The sequence below is a fragment of the Ctenopharyngodon idella genome, chromosome 2 (assembly GCF_019924925.1).
Source record: "Ctenopharyngodon idella isolate HZGC_01 chromosome 2, HZGC01, whole genome shotgun sequence".
Taxonomy (NCBI): domain Eukaryota; kingdom Metazoa; phylum Chordata; class Actinopteri; order Cypriniformes; family Xenocyprididae; genus Ctenopharyngodon; species Ctenopharyngodon idella.
In genome coordinates, this window is record NC_067221.1 from 16,002,665 (window position 1) to 16,026,978 (window position 24,314).

General features: G+C 36.0%; 1 protein-coding gene across 1 annotated transcript in view; it reads left to right on the forward strand.

Moving 5' to 3' along the window:
* Positions 1-334: 334 nt before the first annotated feature.
* LOC127523828 (kinesin-associated protein 3-like) overlaps positions 335-24,314 on the forward strand; it is a 34,850-nt gene continuing 10,870 nt past the window's right edge. Inside the window, exons 1-17 of the mRNA XM_051914927.1 lie at positions 335-530; positions 935-1,066; positions 1,178-1,329; positions 1,503-1,564; positions 2,448-2,589; positions 2,834-2,933; positions 6,345-6,469; positions 6,566-6,664; positions 6,762-6,940; positions 9,322-9,484; positions 11,634-11,734; positions 16,471-16,579; positions 16,779-16,891; positions 17,175-17,340; positions 18,215-18,340; positions 19,804-19,902; positions 20,674-20,759. Coding sequence (XP_051770887.1) covers positions 499-530; positions 935-1,066; positions 1,178-1,329; positions 1,503-1,564; positions 2,448-2,589; positions 2,834-2,933; positions 6,345-6,469; positions 6,566-6,664; positions 6,762-6,940; positions 9,322-9,484; positions 11,634-11,734; positions 16,471-16,579; positions 16,779-16,891; positions 17,175-17,340; positions 18,215-18,340; positions 19,804-19,902; positions 20,674-20,759 — 1,986 coding nt within the window. The 5' untranslated portion in view covers positions 335-498. The remainder of the gene's footprint in view (positions 531-934; positions 1,067-1,177; positions 1,330-1,502; positions 1,565-2,447; positions 2,590-2,833; positions 2,934-6,344; positions 6,470-6,565; positions 6,665-6,761; positions 6,941-9,321; positions 9,485-11,633; positions 11,735-16,470; positions 16,580-16,778; positions 16,892-17,174; positions 17,341-18,214; positions 18,341-19,803; positions 19,903-20,673; positions 20,760-24,314) is intronic.

A 24,314-nucleotide genomic window follows, 5' to 3' on the forward strand; every position in this document is an offset into this window, starting at 1 on the left:
CAACTCATACTGTTAGAGGTAATCATATCCTCTGGAGAATGTAGCCTAACTGCTTTCATTTATGCATAAATTCGATTATATTCCCTACTATATAACACATATGTAAATAAACAACTTGCATATAACCAATGCTACAATCCATAATTTCCAATGAAGAAATGCATGTTTGTTGTCTTATGGAAACATTAAAATTTCAACATCAAAAAAACTGAAAACTAACCATAATAACACTATACCATAGTCATTTGGAAACTCCATAGCACTATACAATAGATTTAATATCTATGAAAAGACGCCACTCCGCCCTCATATTCCTCCCGTCCTACAGATGGCGATCGCGCTCAGTTCAGGCTTCTGTCCCTCCTCGACCCATCAGATGTGAATGTGATAGCGGATCAGTCCAGTGCGGATGAACGATGCTTTGATTCTCATTCATGTCAACAACAATCTGAAGAGCACCCAAACCGACGTCTCGCGCTTTCACATGAACGGAATAAAATGCAGCCGGACGATTCGCAGTATTTGCAGCGGTAACCATTACATTTAACTTAAACATATATCGCAGTATGAATGCTTTATGTTAGTTCGATCGACAAGGTAGAGACACTGCATATAATGTGTGTATACTAAATATTATTAATTTGTGTTTACTCCCGCTGGTTTTATTTTAAAGTGAATTAATTCCTTATAATTTCTGTTGTCATAGTGTAAATCTGGGTCAAATTCATCCGCTCCACTTGCCGTGGGCGTGGCCTACTGTAACCATCCCGTTGTGAGGCCAGTGTCTCTGCTCATCTAGACAATTATGTAGTATTTTGGGCGCGTCCCGAGTAAGCTGCACCTATTATACAGCTCACTATAGGGTTTGAGACACATCCAATGTTTATTGCAACTCACTGTCACATCCAATCTTGATCTCTCCTGTGTCTATTAGGAAATGTAGGATTGGTGATATAGATGTGCATCCTACAGAAAAGGCTCTAGTGGTGTACTATGAGGTGGAAGCATCCATTTTAGGAGAGTCAGGCAATGCCAGGCATGAGGAAAAGAAGGAATGCCAGAAAATGTAAGCAGAGATTAGCTTTGTATATATATGCACACACTCTGTACATTCTCTATTCTCTTTATTACATTTCATTCAGCTTGTTTTACATTTATGTCTTTGTTTGTTTTTTAGCATCCGGCTGAGGAGTCTGAATGCCAGCACTGACATTTCCTCCCTGGCCAGGAAGGTGGTGGAAGAGTGTAAAATCATTCATCCATCAAAACTGGCAGAAGTGGAGCATCTGCTGCTGTATTTACAGAACCGAAAGAAGCCCAGCAGTAAATGTAAATCCCTTCCTTTTGCAAGCAATAAAAAGTATTTTTTTTTTGTTGTACTTTTAAAAGAGCAACTCACCATGTTGTTGTTTTAGTAGTGTTTATCTATTTATTTATTTTTAATATATTATATGACATTTTAATGGTGATGGCGTTCGTTGTTTCATGTTGTCTGTCCATAGCAGAGAAGAAGGAAAAGAAACCGCTGAAACCCAGAGAACTACTGCCGTTTGAAGGAATGGAAGTATGTTTTCCACCCAAACACATTTAAAGTTATTTGTAATTAGGGCTGACAAAGTGAATGTGTTAAAACATGTGATTAATTAAAAATGTCAAATGCTGCTAATTTTAATGCCGTTAACATTTATCTAATTTGACATGATAGCTGATTCATTCTGTTCTGTGTGATTTTTACCAACTAATTCGAACCTGATTGAAACTGATCCTCCTTCTTTTTAGTTTGTATATAAACCTAACCCTGATGAGGCGTCTAATAAAATTAAAGTCATTTGCAGTCTTTGAATGGTGTAATTCAATCATCAGTGAAGCTCAACAAATGAAATATCACCCACAACGTCCCTAAAGGGTTAGTTCATCAAAAAATAAAATTTCTGTCATTAAGTACTCACCCTCATGTCGTTCCACACCTGTAAGACCTTCATTCATCTTCGGAACACAAATTAAGATATTTTTGATGAAATCCAATTTTTTTTTTTTTTTGTCACCAATAGAAAGCATCGTAATTACCGCCATTCAAAGTCCAGAGAAGTACTAAAGACATTGTTTTTCTGGACTGTCCTGGACCTTGAATGGCAGTAATTACGTTGCTTTATATTGGGGATAAATAACCTCTTGAATTTTATCAAAAATATTTTAATTTGCGTTCCGAAGATGAACAAAGGTCTTACAGGTTTGGAATGACATGAGGGTGAGTAATTAATGACAGAAATTTTATTTTTTGGGTGAACTAACCCTTTAATAGAAATTTTAATATCAATTGAAGACTGCCTTTTTACTATTATTTAGTTTCCTGAATGTTTTAACTGTGACAAACTTAAACATTTTAGTTGATTGACAGCCGTAGTCTAAAGTTGATGTATTTCCATAATCTCTTTTTTCTTTTTCAGATTGATGAGGAGGCCAATATTAATAAAATCGATGATTACATAGAGCTGTTGTATGAGAACATCCCTGAGAAGATTAGAGGGTCCACTCTGATCCTCCATTTGGCCCGTAACCCTGATAACCTGGAGGAGCTCCTGCATAATGGTACTAAATTAACCAGTTGTTTTTTTTTTTTTTTTTCAATTCACTGTCAAAAGTGTTATTATTCTATAATAAACCTCCGTCATAAACATATGAAAGGTCATGAACTGCTGCACAACAGCAGCAATTTCAGCAGTTTTGACTTCTCTTGCAATATATGTTTGATTTTGTTGGTGGAGCGTGTGGGTTTAATCTGCGATCATTATCCAGTTATTTGTGAGTTTGTGATATGTTTGATGTTTTTCAGAGACTGCACTTGGAGCTCTGGCCCGGGTACTGAGAGAGGACTGGAAACACAGTGTGGAGTTAGCAACTACTATCATCTACGTTTTTTTCTGCTTCTCAAGGTACACAATTCCTTTACAGCTTTTTTGTCCTTTATGTCAACCGCCATATTAATTTTTGTTGTGGTGATTTACAGAATAGAATAGAATAGAGTAGAACAGGGCCGTAACCACCATAGATATTGAGGGGGACAAGTCCCCCCCAGTAATTAGAAATGGTCAAATTGTCCCCCCCAATATTTGAAATTCTTGCACTGCTCTGCTGCACTTCATTATGCAGAACTCTGTAGGTTCTTGTGATGACAAAAAGTTTTAAAAGTTACATTTTTAGTCTGCTCTGCCTCAGCGGTCTAACAGCGCACGTCAATGTCAAAATGATTGAGATGGCCAATCAAATCAAAGTAGGCGGGGTTTACATTCTCTTTTGGCTTGTGCACAGTCTTCACACAGACGAGCGTGTCAATCTATTGCTTAATGCTGTTGCAGAGACTATTCTTTCCGGTGAAATCACAAAACAAAATGCACACAAACGCGACCCTGCTCTTGATATACAGTCATTGATCATCTTTGATTTAAATGAGAAAAAAACCTATATGAGGGCAGATTAGAACCCAGAACCTTTGACACGGTTAACAAAATTTCTACCACCAGGTAATTCGAATGCTAATTGCAGATCTATGTATTTATTTCCGACACTGTAAAAAATTATATGATGAATACGTTTTATGTTTTTACATTACTTTAAAGGTGCAATATGTACGATTTTTGCAGTAAAATATCCAAAAACCACTAGGCCAGTGTTATATAATTTGTTCACTTAAGTACTTACAATATCCCAAATTTTTCCAACTATTTGTAAATCGTGAGAAAATTGCTATTTTAACCAAGGCTCCGGGACGTGTGAGGAGTCGCCTGTCAATTGCGTCATACCCGCGTTAACTCTCGGTCTGCCTCGGTTTCCGGTTTTATTTTGTAGAAACCATGGAAACACCAAAGGCGTTTTAATAGACAAGGGAACAACTGTTTTGATATATTTATAGACCGAAAACTAATTGTTGTTATATAGCTCAACACGTTTAGTCTTATTGTTTAAATCTAATTTTCTTGATTTTTTTGCGAGTACCATGCTTTACCTTGCCTCAGAGAAAAACAATATTTTGTCAAGTAGCTAACATAGCATAATCAGATGCAGCTTTATTTTTAGTAACAGTAATACAGAATTTTCTCCATCATACAATACGTTTTAAAATGAATTGCATGCCATTTATCAACACGAGCCACCCAGCATTTATTAATATGATATTCTAAAATCGATCTAACTTACTGCAGTGTGTAACAAGTGTCTTACAGCAGCCACCAAGCGAACGCACAGAGTAACGTTATAACATCATTTTCAACACACTCAAATGTATCTAATATGATAAACAGAGCTGCGTTACCTCATACTCATGACTGGAAAAGCGGAAGCGGCGCCGGCGACAGTGGCATAATAAAAGTTCTGCTGCTCGTGAGGCGTGTGTTGCGCAATCGCTCCAGCGGCCTCGTTCAGCTCCCACAACACTCGGTCCTACACTGCTTCATACTACAGTAACTTTAATAATCGCATCCATGAACATGATTTCTTCCCGAGTCCTATCCCTATTCTTTTGCACCGTCCGTTGAGGTGAAGACCACATGTCCCAAGATTCCGCGCTAAAACTTGGCGTCATCAAACTACGCCTTTGTTTTGAATAGGCCTCTAGCGACCTCTAGCGGACAGAAATCCTACATACTGCACCTTTAAGTCTTATCAAAATAAGTTAAGCAATTTTCAACTTTTTTTTATGTTATACAAGATACAACTCATTTTTTAAAGTCAGTTTAATGTCATTTAGGATGAAATTACTTAAACAGCCAAGTTGATTTTACTTAAAAATTTAAGGCAGCAACTTTTTTTACAGTGTAATATGAAGAATCTCGGGACTAACAGTAATATTGTATTACAGATATATTAGATAATATCGCATTAAACATGAGTTCTTAATGTACTATTAATTTATTTCTGGACATCGTAATGTTGTTTTTTTCTATGATTGTTATTGTACATATCTGATATAGCATTGTATTAGCAACCCCTCCCCTCCCCACCAGCTGTTTTTGAACACAATGACACATCCTGTGGCTTCCTTCATACTGACCAGTCAACTAATAATCATTCAGATAAATATGTACACTACCATTCAAAAGTTTGGGGTCAGTAAGTTTATTATTATTATTATTATTATTATTATTTTAAAGAAATTAATACTTTTCTTCAGAAAGAAAGCGTTCAGTTGATCAAAATTTTTATGTTGTTACAAAAACAGTTCCACAAAAATATTAAGAAGTACAACCAACCAAATCAGCATATTATAATGATTTTTGAAGGATTATGTGACACTGAAGACTGGAGTAATGATGCTGAAAATTCAGCTTTGATATCACAGTGTCAGGTGTATGTTCTTTTTTGGTTTAATTCTAGTTCCTGTTTCCTTTGTTCTCATTTTCACACGAGTTTGTTTCTGTGGTTACTAATTGGAATTACAAACCTGAATTAGCTTCCTATGTGTATTTAAGCTCGCAGTTCATTAATTTCTTTGTTTGGTGTCGTCTATATTATATGTGGTGATTTTTGCTGAGCTTTCTCCTGTAATCTCCTGTGTTTTCTTTCCTTGGATTTCTTGGATTAAATACTGTTTTTGTTAAATTCTCCATCATCGTGCACTTTAATACAGCCACACCATGACACACAGAAATAAATTACACTTTAAAATATATTAAAATAGTAAACCGTTTTTTTTAAATTGTAATAATATTTCACAATATTACTGTTTTTACTGTGTTTTTGATCAAATAAATGCACCTTTGGTGAGCATAAGAGATGGCTTTCAAAAAATAAAAAATCTTACTGTGTAGTGAGAGAGATATTTTAGAGGATTAATATGCTACCTTCACTTCTAACTTTTTATTTTAAGAAGCAGATTGCATACCATATATCATTCTGATAAAGCTCTTGTATAAGATTGAAAGCCTTAAGAAAACCATGATATGTTTTCAAAACATCTTTAGTGGGGCGCAGATCAGGTTACTGCTTTCACTGAGATAGCTGTCAGCATTTATTTGAGCAATGAAAGACTGTGTTCTCATTTGAAGGTTTTCCTTGGCTCTCATTTTCAGATGGCTAATGTGGAAATTTCTTTCCACAAGCTAGATTGACTTTGACGTTTGAAGGATGTATTTGAAATGTATGATGAGTTGTTTGGCCCGATCTTTCAGTTCTGTTTATGTACTAATCAGGACTAGAGTATGAAATTCATCTGGCATGTCCGTCTCGGTGTCTCTGCATACCAGCCATTGTCTATTTCTCAGATTGTATCGCATGCATCAGTGTCTGGCTGAATGTGCCATTAGAGGTCAGAGGAGGACAGACCCTCACGACTCGTGTTCTTCCTGCAGTTTCTCTCAGTTCCACGGGCTCATCACGCACTATAAGATCGGCGTGCTGTGCATGAACATCATCGAGCATGAGCTGAAGAAATATGACCTGTGGCAGGATGAGTTAGAGAAGAAGAGCAAGGCTTATATCCTTTTTGTTAATTTTTTTTTAATCTAAAAGTCAAAAATGAATCACTAAATTAACATGTTAAATTAATTAGATTATTCCTTAACATATCCACGTGACGAAGACCCCGACAACCAGAGCTTACGGAAGGAGCATGAGAAAACCCTAAAGAAATACCAAAGCTTCCTCGTCAAACAGGAGCAGCTGCTGCGAGGTACAGGAAGTGAAAGATTTCTAGGAGTAGGAGTCATTTAGTAGGAGTCATTCATGAGGCTTTGTTTATGTGTTCCTCTTCCTCCCTATGGCTCTAGTTGCGTTCTACCTGCTGTTGAACCTGTCTGAGGACACCCGCACAGAGCTCAAGATGAGGAACAAGAACATTGTGCACCTGCTGGTCAAGTCTCTAGAGAGAGAGAACGAAGAGCTGCTGGTGCTGGTGGTCTCCTTCCTCAAAAAGCTCAGCATCTTCTTGGAGAACAAGAACGACATGGTAAAAACCCTCATGTATTACATTTTGTAAAACTGATCTCACAATGTACTTTGAAACCTTTTCAAACATGAAAACACAAAACAAGGAACTCATAAAACAGTTAAAATTCTAAAGCCTTTCAAATGTATAACTGCTCAAACTGCTCAAACATTTTGTGCTAGAAGTAGTAGTTATTAATTCATTCATTCATTCATTCATTTTATTGTTTTTATTCATCACGCGCACACACATATACAGTATGTGTGTATATATATATATATATATATATATATATATACTGTATGTGTGTGTGTGTGTGTGTGTATGTTGACTTTGAATTTTATACATGACATGCGGGAAAAATATATACATCATGGGCACAAATGAACTTAATAATACAAATTTTACTAATTCGTTCCCTCATTCTAAGTAAATTGTGCGCACAATGTAATAATTTGTTACCTCGTTTTACCAAATTGTGCGCACAATACAATAATTTGTTCCCTTGTTTTACTAAATATTTTGCACAAAATAATAATTAGTTCCCTCGTTTTACTAAATTGCGCACACAATATAATAATTTGTTCCCTCGTTTTACTAAATCTTTTGCACAATATAATAATTTGATCCCTCGTTTTACTAAATCTTTCGCACAATATAATAATTAGTTCCCCCGTTATACTAAATTGTGCACATGATATAATTAGTTTCATCGTTTTACTAAATTGTGCACACGATATAATAATTAGTTCCCTCGTTTTACTAATTTGCGCACACAATATAATAATTTGTTCCCTCGTTTTACTAAATCTTTCGCACAATGTAATAATTAGTTCCCTCGTTTTACTAAATTGCGCACATAATATAATTAGTTCCCTCGTTTTACTAAATTGCGCACACAATATAATAATTTGTTCCCTCGTTTTACTAAATCTTTTGCACAATATAATAATTAGTTCCCCCGTTATACTAAATTGTGCACATGATATAATTAGTTACATCGTTTTACTAAATTGTGCACACGATATAATAATTAGTTCCCTCGTTTTACTAATTTGCGCACACAATATAATAATTTGTTCCCTCGTTTTACTAAATCTTTCGCACAATATAATAATTCCCTCGTTTTACTAAATTGCGCACATAATATAATTTGTTCACTCGTTTTACTAAATCTTTCGCACAATATAATTAGTTCTCTCTTTTTACTAAATTGTGCATACAATATAATAATTAGTTCCCTTGTTTTACTAAATTGTACACGATATATAATAATTTGTTCCCTCGTTTTACTAAATCTTTAGCACAATATAATTAGTTCTCTCGTTTTACTAAATTGTGCATACAATATAATAATTAGTTCCCTCGTTTTACTAAATTGTGTACACAATAAAATAATTCGTTCCCTCGTTTGACTAAATCTTTCGCACAATATAATTAGTTCTCTCGTTTTACTAAATTGTGCATACAATATAATAACTAGTTCCCTCGTTTTACTAAATTGTGTACACGATATAATAATTTGTTCCCTCGTTTTACTAAATCTTTCACACAATATAATTAGTTCTCTCTTTTTACTAAATTGTGCATACAATATAATAATTAGTTCCCTCATTTTACTAAATCACACGCACAATATATCAATTTGTTCCCTAGTTTTACTAAATCTTGGACACTTTTTAATAATTTGTTCTCTTGTTTTAGTTAAATCAAAAAAGGGAACAAATTAGTACAATGTGTCCATTATTTACTAAATTGAGGGAACAAATTATAATATCGTGTGCACGATTTACTTAAAATGAAGGAACGAATCGTAGCCACGATAAAAAAATTAATGACATGGTAAGATCTTCTTGGTGTCCAGCACTTCAGAAGCTTTGAAATAAACATTCATGAAATTACTATGAGATCACTACAGACATGAAATAATGATAAATGCATTTTAAGCATTAAGCTGCATCTTTCAGGTGTCTTAGAAGTTTATGGGATCAGATATATCAGGATTTTTCTGTCATTGCTGTACAGAGACTCGTCCTGCTTGTCCTACTCTGCTCCACTGTCAGTCCACCTGGAGTCAATCTACTTTGGCTATGAATGTGCATTTATCAAGACAGAAGTTGTTTTTATTCCTGTATCCCTTAACCAAATCCTTGTTGTAGATAAAAGAAATGGACAATTGGCTTTGAAAATCTTTCATCATGTACGTACATAAAAACACATGTTGAACAAAACATTCTGGCTGTTGTAGGATACTAGGAACAAGTGAGAAAAGAAGATGATTCTGTTTGTTTCTCCAGACTAATTTAAAGGGAAAAGATAGTTTAAATATTTTTATGTAGTTGTTTCTTTTGACGTTTAATTTAAAATGTATTATGTGTACTTCACTTATGCGTTTGTAATAGGCCGAGATGGACACTGTGGAGAAGCTAGCTCGTCTGGTTCCATGTGAGCACGAAGACCTGATGAACGTCACTCTGCGACTCCTTCACAACCTCTCCTTTGACACGGGCTTACGCACCAAGATGGTGCATGTGGGTTTGCTGCCCAAACTCACTGCTCTGCTGGGTAACTCTCTTACCTTTCATATGAATGAGATTAGACCATTGTTCCACTGTAATTGAATTGCACAGAAAGGTTTTTTAAATTTTAATGCCAAGGAGTTTGCAACAGATATAGTTCCAAAGTAGTTTTACAAGAGATATTGCCTGAAACCCTCACTGAGAAACTCTGTAGAAATAATAACAATTATATATTTACCCTATCATTCAAAAGTTTGAAAAGGTCAGTAAGATTTTTTTCATGTTTTTGAAAGAAGTCTCTCACGAAAGCTGCATTTATTTAATCAAGCATACAATGAAAACAGTAATATTGTAAAATATTATTACATTTAAAACAGCTGTTTTCTATTTTAATATATTTTAAACTATAATTATTCCTGTGATATCAAACCTGAATATTCAGCATCATTATTCCAGTCTTCTGTCTCACATGATCCTTCAGAAATCATTCTGATATGCTTATTTGCTGCTCAAGAAACGTTTCTTAATATTATTAATGTATAAAACAGTTGTGCTGATTAATATTTTTGAGGAAACTGTTAATACATTTCGTGATGAATAGAAAGTTCAAAAGAACAAACTTTTGAACAGTAAGAAGTTAACTTTGACGGCCCTAAAAAAAACATTTTGTGAAATCTTTTTTTTTTCTCCACTTAAATTTTCTGCTCTCTTGTTCTTGCACAATGGGCATCCTTGGACCTGTTTGAAAACCCCTGGTTTAGAAAACCTTGTGGACCAACTCCTGAATAGCACATCTCATCCAAGCCCTAAATGAACTGGATTATATCATTTTCCTCTTTTCCATTTGAAATAAACCTCTTTGGGCCAGCAAGAAATTAGATAAAACTTGTATATGCAAGGTTAATGGACAAATTATATTTGTACGCTTCCAAATTAAAGATGTGTATTATACACTCTTATTTGCGCTGGAAAATCAGTAACGCTGAAATGTTTAAATTTGAAAACCAACATATGATCTACATCTGAATGATTTTCTTTACAAGCTGAAGAATATACAGTTACACTGAAACCAAAAACCTGCTTTGGCAGAAGCTGGTGCAGGTGTAGATGATGGAGGTTTGACTTAAATTATGGCCATTTTTATCAGATATCCTGAATCTAGCTAAGCCAAACACATTTACCCAGTGACTTTGAGTTCAGCCACACGTCATAGGAGAATAATTCCTCTTTGTGTCTGTTTTCATTTTTAGTCGTTCACAACAATCCAACAGCGCTTTCTGTATGTCTTTGTCAGGCATCAACCACAATATTTTGGGTAATTTGAGGCCAATCACATGCTGCTCTTTTGCTGACCAGCTCGGATGACACCTTTGCATCAAAATGCTGCTTTGTAAATCGTTCTCGTGATTACATCTAAGGGCTTAATTGCTGCACGTTTTTTCCACCGTGTCAGCCGTTTACGCTTCAACAGTTAGGGCTGAGTTTAAGAGGCTAACACGACTGGTGTCGTAAAGCCCGTCCATCTCCGCTTACTCTCACTGAGGTGAAGCAGCGACGTCGGTCATCTGCGTCTGCAGCCACTAACAAGAAGCACATGTTCCAGCCACAGAGGGCCCGCCCAGGACGGCCCTCGCTTATTAATGCCACTAAAATATATGCCTCCTCCTGTGTCCCCAATTAAACAAACTAAGCCAACCTCTTCTCTCCTTTTCTTTACCTACTCAGCTTTCCATCACTTTTTTCTCCCCAATGGTCACATCTGCTTCCAATCGCCGATGTGATAATGTGTTCTAGGGTGTCTTGGGTCCTGACTGCCATGGTTGGACTTATAATGACTGATTATACCATTGATCTATCTGAGTGTTTCCTATCTCACAGGGGAATATCAGCATTAGGGAAGAAGAGGAGGAGGGCATAAAGTGTTATTAATGAGAGTGTTTGTAGGGAGAAGTGTGAGTGTTTGTGCTGCATGTGTGTCTATGCTCTCTCTCTCCCCCGTGAAATGAGTTTGGATTGTAATCACATACCCCACATGCTCTTATCTCCAATCTCTATGATAAATGACTTGCTCTCTGCACGAGCCAGTATAAATACATTATCTAACTGACCACGACTGATCAATTTAGATAGCGCTTTAAAAGTTTACATGCGTTGTTAATCTTTCTGAAGGTTTTTTTCTCTTCCTTTTTCTGTAGGCGATGACACGCACAAGCACATAGCGATGCGTATCCTGTACCACATCAGCGTTGATGACAAATCTAAATCCATGTTCGCGTATACTGACTGCATCCCTCAGGTCAGAGTCTTATTCACTTTTATTCACTTTTGATTATTGAGATTTAAGGCTTTTTGATAATCAATTATTCTGTTGATTATTTCTTAAAGGGATAGTTCACCCAGAAATGAAAATTCTGTCATCATTTATTCCCCGTCAAATTGTTCCAGACCTGTATACGTTTTTTTGTTCTGCTGTACACAAAGTAAGATATTTGGAAGCATGTTTGTAACCAAGCAGATGATGACAGAATTTTCATTTTTGTGTGAACTATCCCTTTAAATTAATTAGATAATCTTAACCATATCTTAATCATAACTTGCCCAAAAGTCTAAGGACATAGACATCATTTCCTTCTCTTATCATAGTAGCATGTACTGTAATCAGATGATTTTTTCAGTAATTTCAGAAATAAAATATTGTTATTGTTTAAAACCTAATTTAACTGATAATATGGTTTTGATCTATATGATTGGGATCTGTTTAATTGACAGGCCTGCTCTATGAAGTATGCAGAGTTAAATACTAAAAGTGACAGAGGCATTTAATTGCTTATTTGCTGTTAAGAGCAAAATATTTTATGTTTTGAAGTGCCGTTATTGATGGAAGTTCGCGTGCATGGTGCAAAGACCCGAATAACAGAGTTAGTCGGGTTAAATTGTGCTATGCTATTCCAAATACTGCATGTTATTGCTGCTGCTGTTGTGTGTGTTATGCATGTATCATGTGTGCACCTCACAGTGTTGTAAAGTGGGATAATTGTAGTGCTGTCTTTCTCTCACATGGCGTTAATGAGATAACAGAGCTAATTTAATAGGAGGGGGCCTCTGTGGGGTCACCAGCAATTGCCTGGGTACAATTTCTCTGAAACAACTTCTGGCCGAACGTTGTCATCTTTAAAATGCTTGTCTTCTCTAATTGGGTGAAAATGCCTACCAGATGCTTGTTAAAAAAAAAGAAAGAAAAAAAGTTAAATTCCTCAACCTAATCGCTCCGCCAATCCGCCTGGAGACGGTTGGGGCATGATGTCAGAATAGCTGCGGGACTCCTTAGGGAAGAATGCAGTGTTTTTCTTTCTTTCTTTCTTTCTTTCTTTCTTTCGTTCATTTGTTTGTTCGTTCTTTCGTTTGTTCGTTCATTCTTTTGATTCATTTGACTGTTCTTTGGTTGTTTCGTTTTTTCTTTCTTTCTTCCTTTTTTTGTTTGTTTTTTATTTCTTTCTTTCAGTGGTTCATTCTTTTTAGTTCTTTCATTCTTTTGTTTGATCTTTAGTTCATTCTGTCTTTTTCAATTTTGTTCAGTTGTTCATTCCTTCATTCTTTGTTTCTTATCATTTTTTGTTAATTTATTCTTTCTTACGTTTGTTTGTTCTTTCTTTCATGTAGTTTTTTTGTTTGATTTTTCTTACATTTCTTTTTTGTTCTTTCTTCCTTTCTTTCTTTTGTGTTTGTTCTTTCTTTTTTTTTTGTTAAGTGGTTTGTTCTTTTATTCTTTCAGTTGTTCATTCTTTTGTTCTTTAATTCATTCTTTTGTGTGTCAGTTTGTTCTTTTTTTTCCTCTCTTTGAAGACTCCCCTGACTCTTCATCAATAGCTAAAGTCAGTCTGTCCATTTCTGCCAGTAGATCTGGTGTCCCTCAGGTCTGCTCTGGCAGTTAGCCTGGACCCTCTTCAGTAAGGGAGGATTTAGATCAAACAGCCTCCCTGCTCTGGGTTCTGAACTGGTGAGGAGAGGCCCGGCATTGGACCCATTCCTCTGCCACAAAGGGGTCTTGCTATAATTACTCAAAGCTGTGAGGTGTGTGTGTGTGAGGAAATGCTTGCAGGGGTTATGGAGCTATGAAACCATGGAGAGCTCAGAGACGGAGATGGGAGGGAGGGGATGACTCAGGGGTACGAGGCAGGGCCTCCCATTGCTGGTAAATAGGAGCAAGCAGGTGCCAGTGAGTCTAGACTGCGTGATTTGGAGGCCTGGGACCAGGTTATGTGATACTCAGTATGGGAGAGGCCTGATTGCTCACTGCTGCCTCTTCACAGGCCTGCGCTGGTCTGTTTGTGCCTTCCTGTTTAACATCCAACCAGCCCACATCATGGCTGTGCCCATTGCGGACTATGAAGCTCATCTTTCTTCATCTGTTCATCTTTTAATTTTTCTCTTCACCTAGACATGCTCAATTCATTGGCTTCTGACCAGTTACCTCCTTAAGATAGGCCTGGCATGTCCTATGTCTGCAGTGTTGACCTGATTGAAGTGGACTGTGGGATATTGCCTCAGCTCTCTCTGGCTCATGAATAAAAACACAAATAACAATCCCTTTGCCAACACTGACAGCACTAATACTTCTCTCTGTCAGGAAACGTCTGTTTCATCATTTATTTCTTTTGTTTTCCCTCTGGTTGTTGCACGATACTCTACATACTCTGCAATCCTCCTCAGTTTTAAATTGTGCTTTAATAGGTCTATTGTGATATCACTCTGAGGACACTTGGAAACCACACATGCTCCTCGTTGTGACATACTATTCCAGGTGTCACATTAAGATTTTCCAGGTACTTTTCTGTCAGACAGTTGTCAGCCCAGATTATTTGTTCCTTTGTGATTATTCTTATAATAGTAAGTAGTTCTTATTCTTAAGTAGTTCTGTTTACAACAACAATAGCAACAACAACAATAACATGGATTTCATTTATATTTTATTATATTTAAAGGGTTAGTTCACCCAAAAATGAAAATTCTGTCATTAATTACTCACCCTCGTGCCGTTTTACACCCGTAAGACCTTCGTTCATCTTCGGAACACAAATTAAGATGTTTTTGTTTAAATCCGATGGCTCCGTGAGGCCTACATAGGGAGCAATGACATTTCCTCTCTCAAGATCCATAAAGGTACTAAAAACATATTTAAATCGGTTCATGTGAGAACAGTGGTTCAGTATTAATATTATAAAGCAACGAGAATATTTTTGGTGTGCCAAAAAAAAACCAAAATAACGACTTATTTAGTGATGGCCGATTTCAAAACACTGCTTCAGGAAGCTTCGGAGCGTTATGAATCAGCGTGTCGAATCATGATTCGGATCGCGTGTCAAACCGCCAAACTGCTGAAATCACGTGACTTTGGCGCTCCGAACTGCGGATTCGACACGCTGATTCATAACGCTCCGAAGCTTCCTGAAGCAGTGTTTTGAAATCGGCCATCACTAAATAATTCGTTATTTTATTTTTTTTGGTGCACCAAAAAATTCTCGTCGCTTTATAATATTGATATTGAACCACTATTCTCACATGAACTGATTTAAATATGTTTTTAGTACCTTTATGGATCTTGAGAGAGGAAATGTCATTGCTCCCTATGCAGGCCTCACGGAGCCATCGGATTTCAACAAAAATATCTCAATTTGCGTTCCGAAGATTAACGAAGGTCTTACGGGTGTGGAACGGCACGAGGGTGAGTAATAAATGACAGAATTTTCATTTTTGGGTGAACTAACCCTTTACATATTAATTATTATTATCATTATTAATGAATAAATTTTTAAATTATAATATAATTATAAATAAATAATTGTGCTACTTTTACTATTAATAAAAATAATTATTATTATTGGTAGTATCATTATTAAAATATAAATAATTATGTTAATCATCATTATACTGAATATAATCTAAATATAATTAATAAAATATTTATTTTCTAATTTACTGTACATTTGGAATCACACTAATTTTTACAGTAGGTGAACCTGAAGCATCATTATATGCAAACTGAATGGACTAAACCAGTATAAAAGGATCAGAGTCATTTTCAACATGCTATCATGTTAATCAGTGTGTGCCTTCAAGCACGTGACTGTCACAAACTGCTCGGACACGCAAAGGTTGAGGATCCAAATGCAGTAGTTTATTAAGGGTAATCCAAAGACGTGATCCAATAAACAGGCAAAAGGTCATAAATATGGGCAAACAGTCCAAACAGATACCAGGACCGGAACTCAGGCAAACAGGGTCAAAACCAAAGGAAATGCAGTATGACATATACAAGACTTCACAAAGAGTGACTGAGTTAACCAGGTTTATATAGACAGAGTTAATATGGGTAAATGAGAAACAGCTGAAACTGCCATCTGGTGGATATCCTGGGCACTCCAGCTGGTGATCGTGACAGTGATACACTGTGTCCTGCAATCTTTGTTTAAATAAATTTCCCACCTCTGTAAAAAAAAAAAAAAAAAAAAAATGCTTGCAGCAGTGTAAAGACAGTTTGGACTACCATAAAGGGATAGTTCAACCAAAAAATGAAAATTGTCATAATTTACTCACCCTCAAGCTGTTCCAAACCTGTAAAAATTTCTTTGTTCTGTTGAACACAAAAGAAGATATTTTGAAGAAAGTTTGTAACCAGGCCGCTTTGGGGCACCATTGACTTCCATAGTAGGAAAAAAAAATACTATGAAAGTCAATGGTGCCCCAGAACTGTTTAGTTTCCCACATTCTTTAAAGCATCTTCTTTGTGTTCAACATAACAAAAAAATGTATACAAATTTGGAACAACCTGAGGGTGAGTAAATGATGACAGAATTTTCATTTTTGGTTGAACTATTCCTTTGAAATTTCTGATTTTTTACTTTTGTCCCAACCAAACTTTGTCAATCCCTGCTATAGCTGATTCAATGTTTTCATGTATGACACATGTATGTTGATACCTTGGGTATAGTAATTTTGAAATTTTGAATGATATCTTGTGTTGTGTGTGAGCAGCTCATGCAAATGCTCTTTGAACTTGGTGAAGAGAGAATCGACACCGAGCTCATTTCCTTCTGCATCAACCTGGCTGCTAACAAGACTAATGCTCAGATAATCTGTGAGGGTAAGAGCCTGTATCTCATTTCCCCTGGAATGACATGCAACACTGAACTACACTGTCACAAACATCTGTGTTTACATGTCATATAGCATACTGTCACACATTACTGACAACTGTTGCTCTTCTGTAATAAATAATACATGAAGTCTGTTCAAACTTATGATTAAACTCTGGCTGAAACTGATTATTTTTTTATCTGCAGGTAATGGATTGAAGATGCTGATGAAAAGAGCACTCAAAATGAAGGACCCACTGCTGATGAAAATGATCAGGAACGTCTCACAACACGATGGAACCTTGAAACAACTCTTCATTGTAAATACAATATTTCTGCCATGCATGGAGAGTTACAAGTTACACATTATAAACTTACTGAATACATCAAAGCATCATTTAGCATTGTCATGTTATTAAAATGACCTTTATAACAGTCAATCACTTTTAAACTAAAAATGTTTTTTAAAAATTTAACAAGTTTTTAAAAATTAAATTAAATTTTTGTTTTAGATATTTTGATAGGCCTAATATTTGTAATTTCTGTGCCAAATGATGTCTTACATGAAACATCTAGCGATATTTGGTGTCATTTACTTTCCAGGACTATGTGGGTGATCTGGCAGCTCAGATCAAGCTGGAGGGCAATGAAGAGTTTGTTATTGAGTGCTTGGGTACAATGGCAAACCTCACCATACCTGACCTGGACTGGGAGCTCCTGCTGAAAGAATACAACCTGGTGCCCTACCTAAAAGACCACCTCAAACCCGGTAAAGCTAACATGTACCTGTTTGTGTAGGTGTAATACACTGCAGTACTACACTGTATACGAGTAATTTTCGCATAGCATGCCCTTGGTACTTTTTTATTGACATCAAGGTGATGTAGATTGACAAGTTTTTCATAATTCTGTCTTTGTTCATTATAAGGTCCTGTAGTGTGACATGATTTTTTAGAAGTATAAGTAGTTTATGCCATCTCTCTAATAATAATTTGAGCTTACAAAATGTATAACTGTATGTGTAATTTTTCAAAATGCTGTTTAAAATAGTTTTAAATAGAGTATAGCAAGATACTCTGCAAGACATCTCAACTTTTCAAAAGTTTTTAATGTCAATTACCCATACTTTATCCTGCATTGTGCATCCTGTTTTGTTAAATTGTTATGTGGATTGGTAGCATTCAAAATATTCATATTATAAATATTTTTCATGTTATAAATATGTTATAAATGTGTTATAAATGTTATATGAAACAGTAACCAGTATGCAACCCTAACATTTTAATCTTCAGTATGGTATATTGTGCTACATATCATTCTCACGTTTACTTTAGTGAGAGATGTCCGTTTATTATACCAGGGATAAATATGTGCAGTCCATTTTTGTGTAAAATTGGCCTAACTTTTGACAGTCCAATCATGATAAGTCTCAAAAGGGCTTTAAGTTGACATCACCCTCATTTATTTGTCACAATTGAAATGGTAGGTCTATATAGTGTTAGTATATATTACTAAATGTGCATATATTACACATTTTGGCAAAGGTAGCAAGTCATCCTTGTGCATTCCTTCTACGAGTAGTATGATATACCATTTTTTTCATCATACTCAACCAGATTTGGTCTTTGACCTCTGTGTTTCAGGTTCAGCAGAGGATGACCTGATCCTGGAGGTGGTGATCATGATCGGTACAGTGTCAATGGACGACTCCTGTGCAGTCATGCTGGCAAAGTCCGGCATCATTCCTGCTCTTATTGAGCTGCTAAATGGTAAGAGTGCTGCCAAAGTTTACACACATTTATTACCATTGAGCCAGTGCATGAGTGCTTAAAGAAACAAACGGATCTCCAAACTCTCTTGACAAACAAATCTTTTTCATTATCGCTAGCCATAAAAATTATTTCAGAGGAAAAGATCAGCGCTGTTTTCATTTCTACTTTTGTTTGGCCGAATTGCGACAGCTGCCCCCCTGCTTTGCGTGTCTGTAGCCACTCAAGTACCAGATTTCAATTTGGCATGCTTTGTCTTCTCTAATGTGATCTGATGAAATGAGTTTTGAAGAGTTTATTTAGACTAAACTAATATTAAATTAGAATAAATTAGAATAAATAAACAGCCCATGGCTGCTAGGGACACGGAGGGCTGGTTCTCGCTTTATGCATTATGTGCTGGGAAGTGACAGTGTTTTCAAGAACAGGAAAGTACCAGGCTCATGGCATGCATCAGATTTGCTGGTTCTGCTCAATGTGAGCCCTCATTTCAATAAATCCTGATGGCGGGGCTTTTCCTTGCCATGAAAAGAATAAATGTTTAAAGCAGCAAGGAGGTGGAGGACTAAGATCGGGACCGTCCCAACATATACAGCTCCTCTCAAAGAGAAAAAGAAAAGAAACCTCTTGAACTGGCAACTTTTTGTTATCCCACTCCAGACACAATGGTCTCAATTACATGACATTCAACATCCGAAATGTTTTTGCACTACATGCCATATAATATTTTGAAACTTTGATCACAGCAATGCAATAACAAATCTGACATTTGTTTCCCTTCTGATAAGCATTATGTGGCAACGCCACATTGACAGATGCTTGGGGTGTTGTTTTATTTATACATATCATTTCAGCACTTGTGTTCGTATACTCGTTCATTGGCTCTTTCTCATCTGAAGAGGCGTTGACATGTTCACTGTGATGTTATTTGTAGCTTGTGCAAAGCTTGTACAACTTCTTGCTGTAGCGGTATTCAGTATCTGGTCCCATGGAGCAGCTAAAGCCTCTTTGCTATCATTCTTCTAGAGGAATTTCAATCCCAGGGGACGAGTTCATTCTGAGCCAGATCAAAATTGAAATAAAGGCTTTTATTAAATTTAGGAGGGGGCAGTTACAACCGCACAGTTCTCCATAGGAGCTTTCTGTATCGTTTCAGAAGAAAAGTTGATACTCTCCCCAAATGGTGGCTTCTCACGAGAGCCTTCATACATAAACATGATCCACTGGAGGAGGTTTTTTGAACATCAGCTCGCATGAACAGGCACCATTGGATAGGAAATGCCTGCACAGCTGCTCTAGAGTGTGCGTGTTTGTTAGTTTTCCCGTATTGCATTTCAGCTTAATGCTGATGTGCAGATATTCTCGTGATAAGGAAGTGAGTGTGCCTTCTTTATATGAAGCAAAATGCTTTATTTCGTGAGCTCAAAGTATTGTTCTTCATTTGCTTGTGTTGCTGTTTCCAGCCCAACAGGAAGATGATGAATTTGTGTGTCAGATCATCTACGTCTTCTACCAGATGGTTTTCCACCAGGCCACCAGAGATGTCATCATTAAGGACACTCGTATCCTTGTTACAATAAATTGATTTTCCGTGTGTGTGTTATTTTGAGCAAATGTTTGGTAAATGGTCTTTGACAGCTGTTTGGCCTGTGTTCACTGATGCATTGATACTGTTGGGTCCTTCAGTCTTCAATACTGCAGCTACATGCTATTGTATGGTCTATTTTAGCATCTAGACAGAAGGAGAATGTAAAAAAAAAAAAAAAAAACTGGTTTGTCTGAACTGTAAAAAGTGGAAAGATACAATAGTTACCCTACAAATCTATTTATGCTTGATCTAACCAGTAAAAATGACTTTCGTTTGTGTAGCCTAAAGTAGTCCGGTTGATTCAGACATATTAAATAATATTTGTTTTATGTTACAACATGAAGCACATTTTTTGGGTTTCCTGAAAAAATATTTTACAGATGCCTGATGCCTCTGAGGTAGAACTACATCCAGGCTAATAACAGACCGCTTAAGACCCAGACCAAAACTTTACCTTCTGAGACCCAGACCAATGGACTCAAACTCAGACCAAGGCTATTTTTATGTGGCACTTGCTTTAATAAAATGTAATATGATGAACACAAATTTGGATAGAGGTTTTCATATAAAAATTTAAATTTTTTATTTTAATTTTTTATAAAATTTCAGCAGTGTTCACTTTGATGAAAATGTGAATGTTTTTTTACTGAGTGAAGATTTGTAATTATGGTAAATGAATTTGAACTCAGCAATTATTAGCCTTTAATTGTCAATGAATTGTGAACTCCTTAACCGTATCTCCAAGAGGCCCCAGCTTACCTCATCGACCTAATGCATGACAAAAATGTGGAGATCCGACAGGTGTGTGACAACACTCTGGACATTATTGCCGTAAGTATTCTAAAACAACCCCACTACACATGTGCACTCAAATCTGAATCAGAGACCCCTGTGTGAGTTTTTGCTCAGTGCTGACCATGTGTGTTTACAGTGCTGATAAAATCTCTGCAGTTAATGCTCACTCACTGACATTAGATAGCAGTAATTGGTGGTGAACTCTGAGAGCCAGGTTTGTTTGGGGAAGTGTTTCATTCACTTTATTAGCCTGCTCGTTAAGCCTCGGCCACATAAAAGCATGCGTGTGGGATCTGGTTTGTATCCGTGGTGACAGAGAAAGTGCAGATGTATAGCTCTGGCTCAGCAGACTGACATGTTTGAACTGAGGCTGACGTTGGTATCAAGTATGCAGATTTACACTTTCAGCAGCCATTCTATGAAACATACTTTTTTCCAGTTTCTAAAGATTTTTATTTGATATGATTTGAAATATTCTTTCAGACAATCATGTTTATCAATTGCTTTGTGCCATCTCAAGATCAATTAATTTTACAGATTAATTTGACATTAAAAGTCTCGCTTATGCTCATTAAGATAAAAGAGAGGAGAGGATGATTTTAAAAGTGAAAAAATATGATGGTAGCAAGGTTCATAACTTTCTTTTTAAGTCTTTTTAATTGTACATTGTCAGCTAACATCCTCTCCATTTTGATTCATGGAGTTGTGATCTGATTTCAAAACGATTCTCAAAGCATCTACATTCAATCTTGTTCCTGGAGGGCCAACATCCTGTAGAATTGACCTCCAATTTGCCCCAACACATCTGATTTCCATATTTTCTGACCAGAGAAGACGTATGACCCACGTTAATCATAAAATGGCCTTAAACAATTACAAAACAATCTGCAATTTGTTGTGTTGCAAATACAAATACTGCAGCTCATGATTCTGTGTTTTATGTGTCTCAGAGCAGCTCGTTTGTGGTACAGGTTTTCCTTTTTTTTTAAGTCACCCTAAAGACCTTGATTAGCTGGTTCAACCCTGATCTACAAGTGTCAACAACAGCTTTGTTTTTGCTTTTTTGAGAAAGTATCTTAATATTCTTAATATTTTATATATCTTAACAATCTAGAACGGATGTAAAGAAATAGTTGACCCAAAAATGAAGTCATTAATTCACCCTCATGTCATTTCAAAACTTTCTTTCTTCTGCGGTACTCAAAACAAGATATTTTGAAGAATGTTGCTATTAGTAACCAAACATTTTAGGCCATTGACAAAGAAAAACACTGAGACATTTCTCAAAATATCTTCTTTTATATCCTACAGAAGAAAAAAAGTCATTCAGGTTTGGAATGACATTAGAGTGGGTAAATGATGACAGACTGTTAATTTTTGGGTGAACTAACTCTTTAAAATAGTGGGTGCAGGTTTGTGTGAGTGTGTATTCTCACTGGCCCTCTGGGCTTGCTTCTTGCCCCGGGCTCCCGCGCAGTTCTGCACTGCTGTCCACATGATGAATGGACACCGCAAAGAAAAGAGAAACAGGGCTTATTTACTTAGGTTCTGCCACAGGGGGCCTCGGCTGATTAATCCATATTTTCATTCAGCGGAGCAGGCGGCGGCAGGACGCCTCTGTGGGCCTTTAGACCCCGGGACAGAGAGCTGGCCTTGAGCTCTAAACTCCAGCAGCCCTCCTCCTGCACCCTCCCCCCCTCTGTTGTCTCACCATAGAGAGCTAATGCTGAAAAAAATCCCAGCCTCAGCATGAGTTAGTATTGGTACATCTAATACTTTGTCTAAGCAGAGATGGTTAACTTTATAATCTTTCTTTATGAGATCAGCTCTGTGCAAAGGATGCTAGACGTGTTTCCCACTGTGTGAGAGTAACAATTAATTTGTTGTCTTCAGTTTAGTATAGTAACAAAAAAAAGCATTTGAAAACTAGATTTCTTAACAACTTAATTTGTCATCATTTACTCACCCTGTAACTCCAAACCTGTATAACTTTAAAGGTTTTTTTTATTTTTTAAATGCGTGTGTGTGTGTGTGTGTGTGTGTGTGTGTGTATATATATATATATATATATATATATATATATATATATATATATATATATACACACACACTACCGGTCAGAAGTTTGGAAACATTACTATTTGTACTATTACTATTGTCTCTTATGCTCATTAAGGCTGCATTTATTTCATAATAAATACAGAAAAAACAATAATATTGTGAAAAATTATTACAATTTAAAATTATGGTTTTCTGTTTTAATATACTTTAAAATATAATTTATTTCTGTGATGCAAAGCTGAATTGTCAGCATCATTACTCCAGTCTTCAGTGTCACATGATCCTTCAGAAATCATTGTAATATGCTGATTTATTATCAATGTTGGAAACAGTTGTGCTGCTTAATATTATTTTATAACCTGTGATACTTTTTCAGGATTCTTTGATGAATAAAAAATATCAGCATTTATTTAAAATAGAAATCTTTTGTAACAATATACACTACTGTTCAAAAGTTTGGGGTCAGTAATTTTTTTTCTTTCTTTCTTTTGAAAGAAATTAATACTTTTATTCAGCACGGATGTGTTAAATTGCTAAAAAGTGATAGTAAAGATTTATATTGTTAGAAAAGATTTATATTTTGAATAAATGCTGTTCTTTTAAACCTTTTATTCATCAATGAATCCTGAAACAAGTATCACAGGTTCCAAAAAAATATTAAGCAACACAACTGTTTTCAACATTGATAATAACTGAGTATCAAATTAGCATATTAGAATGATTGCTGAAGGATCATGTGACACTGAAGACTGAAGTAATGATGCTGAAAATTCAGCTTTGCATCACAGAAATAAATTATATTTTAAAGTATATTAAAATAGAAAACCATAATTTTAAATTGTAATAATATTTCACAATATTATTGTTTTTTCTGTATTTATTATGAAATAAATGCAGCCTTAATGAGCATAAGAGACTTCGTTCAAAAACATTAAAAATAGTAATGTTTCCAAACTTTTGACCGGTAGTGTATATATACAAATAGAACATTTATTTTAAATTGTAATAATATTTAATAATTGTAAAAATATTTACTGTATTTTTTTATTAAATAAATGCATCCCTAGTGAGCTGGATAAGAGACTTCTTTCAAAAACATTACAAAATCTTACTGCCACCAAAACTTTTGAACATAGTGTATAGTGTAAATTGATTAAATTGTATTTGTTATATATTAAATAACTGATTGTATAGTCACACTTCTCTTAGAATCGCTCTAGTTCATCACCATTTCTTTAGAAGAGATGGAGGTAGACAGAGTGACACACTTGACATGCTTTGGCAAAAGAATCCAAAAACACAAAATCAACTGATTCCCCATCTCACCAAAAGTGCAAGCTGGGCAGAAAGTGTACGGCTGTGGGCGACCTGTGTGTTGTGTGTGGCACTCCACCCAGTCTGTGGGCTCTGCACCTTTAATCACTGGATTAAACCAGAGTCTGTTTCCCTGTGGCTCCATCAGCGGCCACAGCCTATAGGGAAAAACCTGCTCAGACAGAAGCCCTCATTGTGGAATGAAATATATCTGCT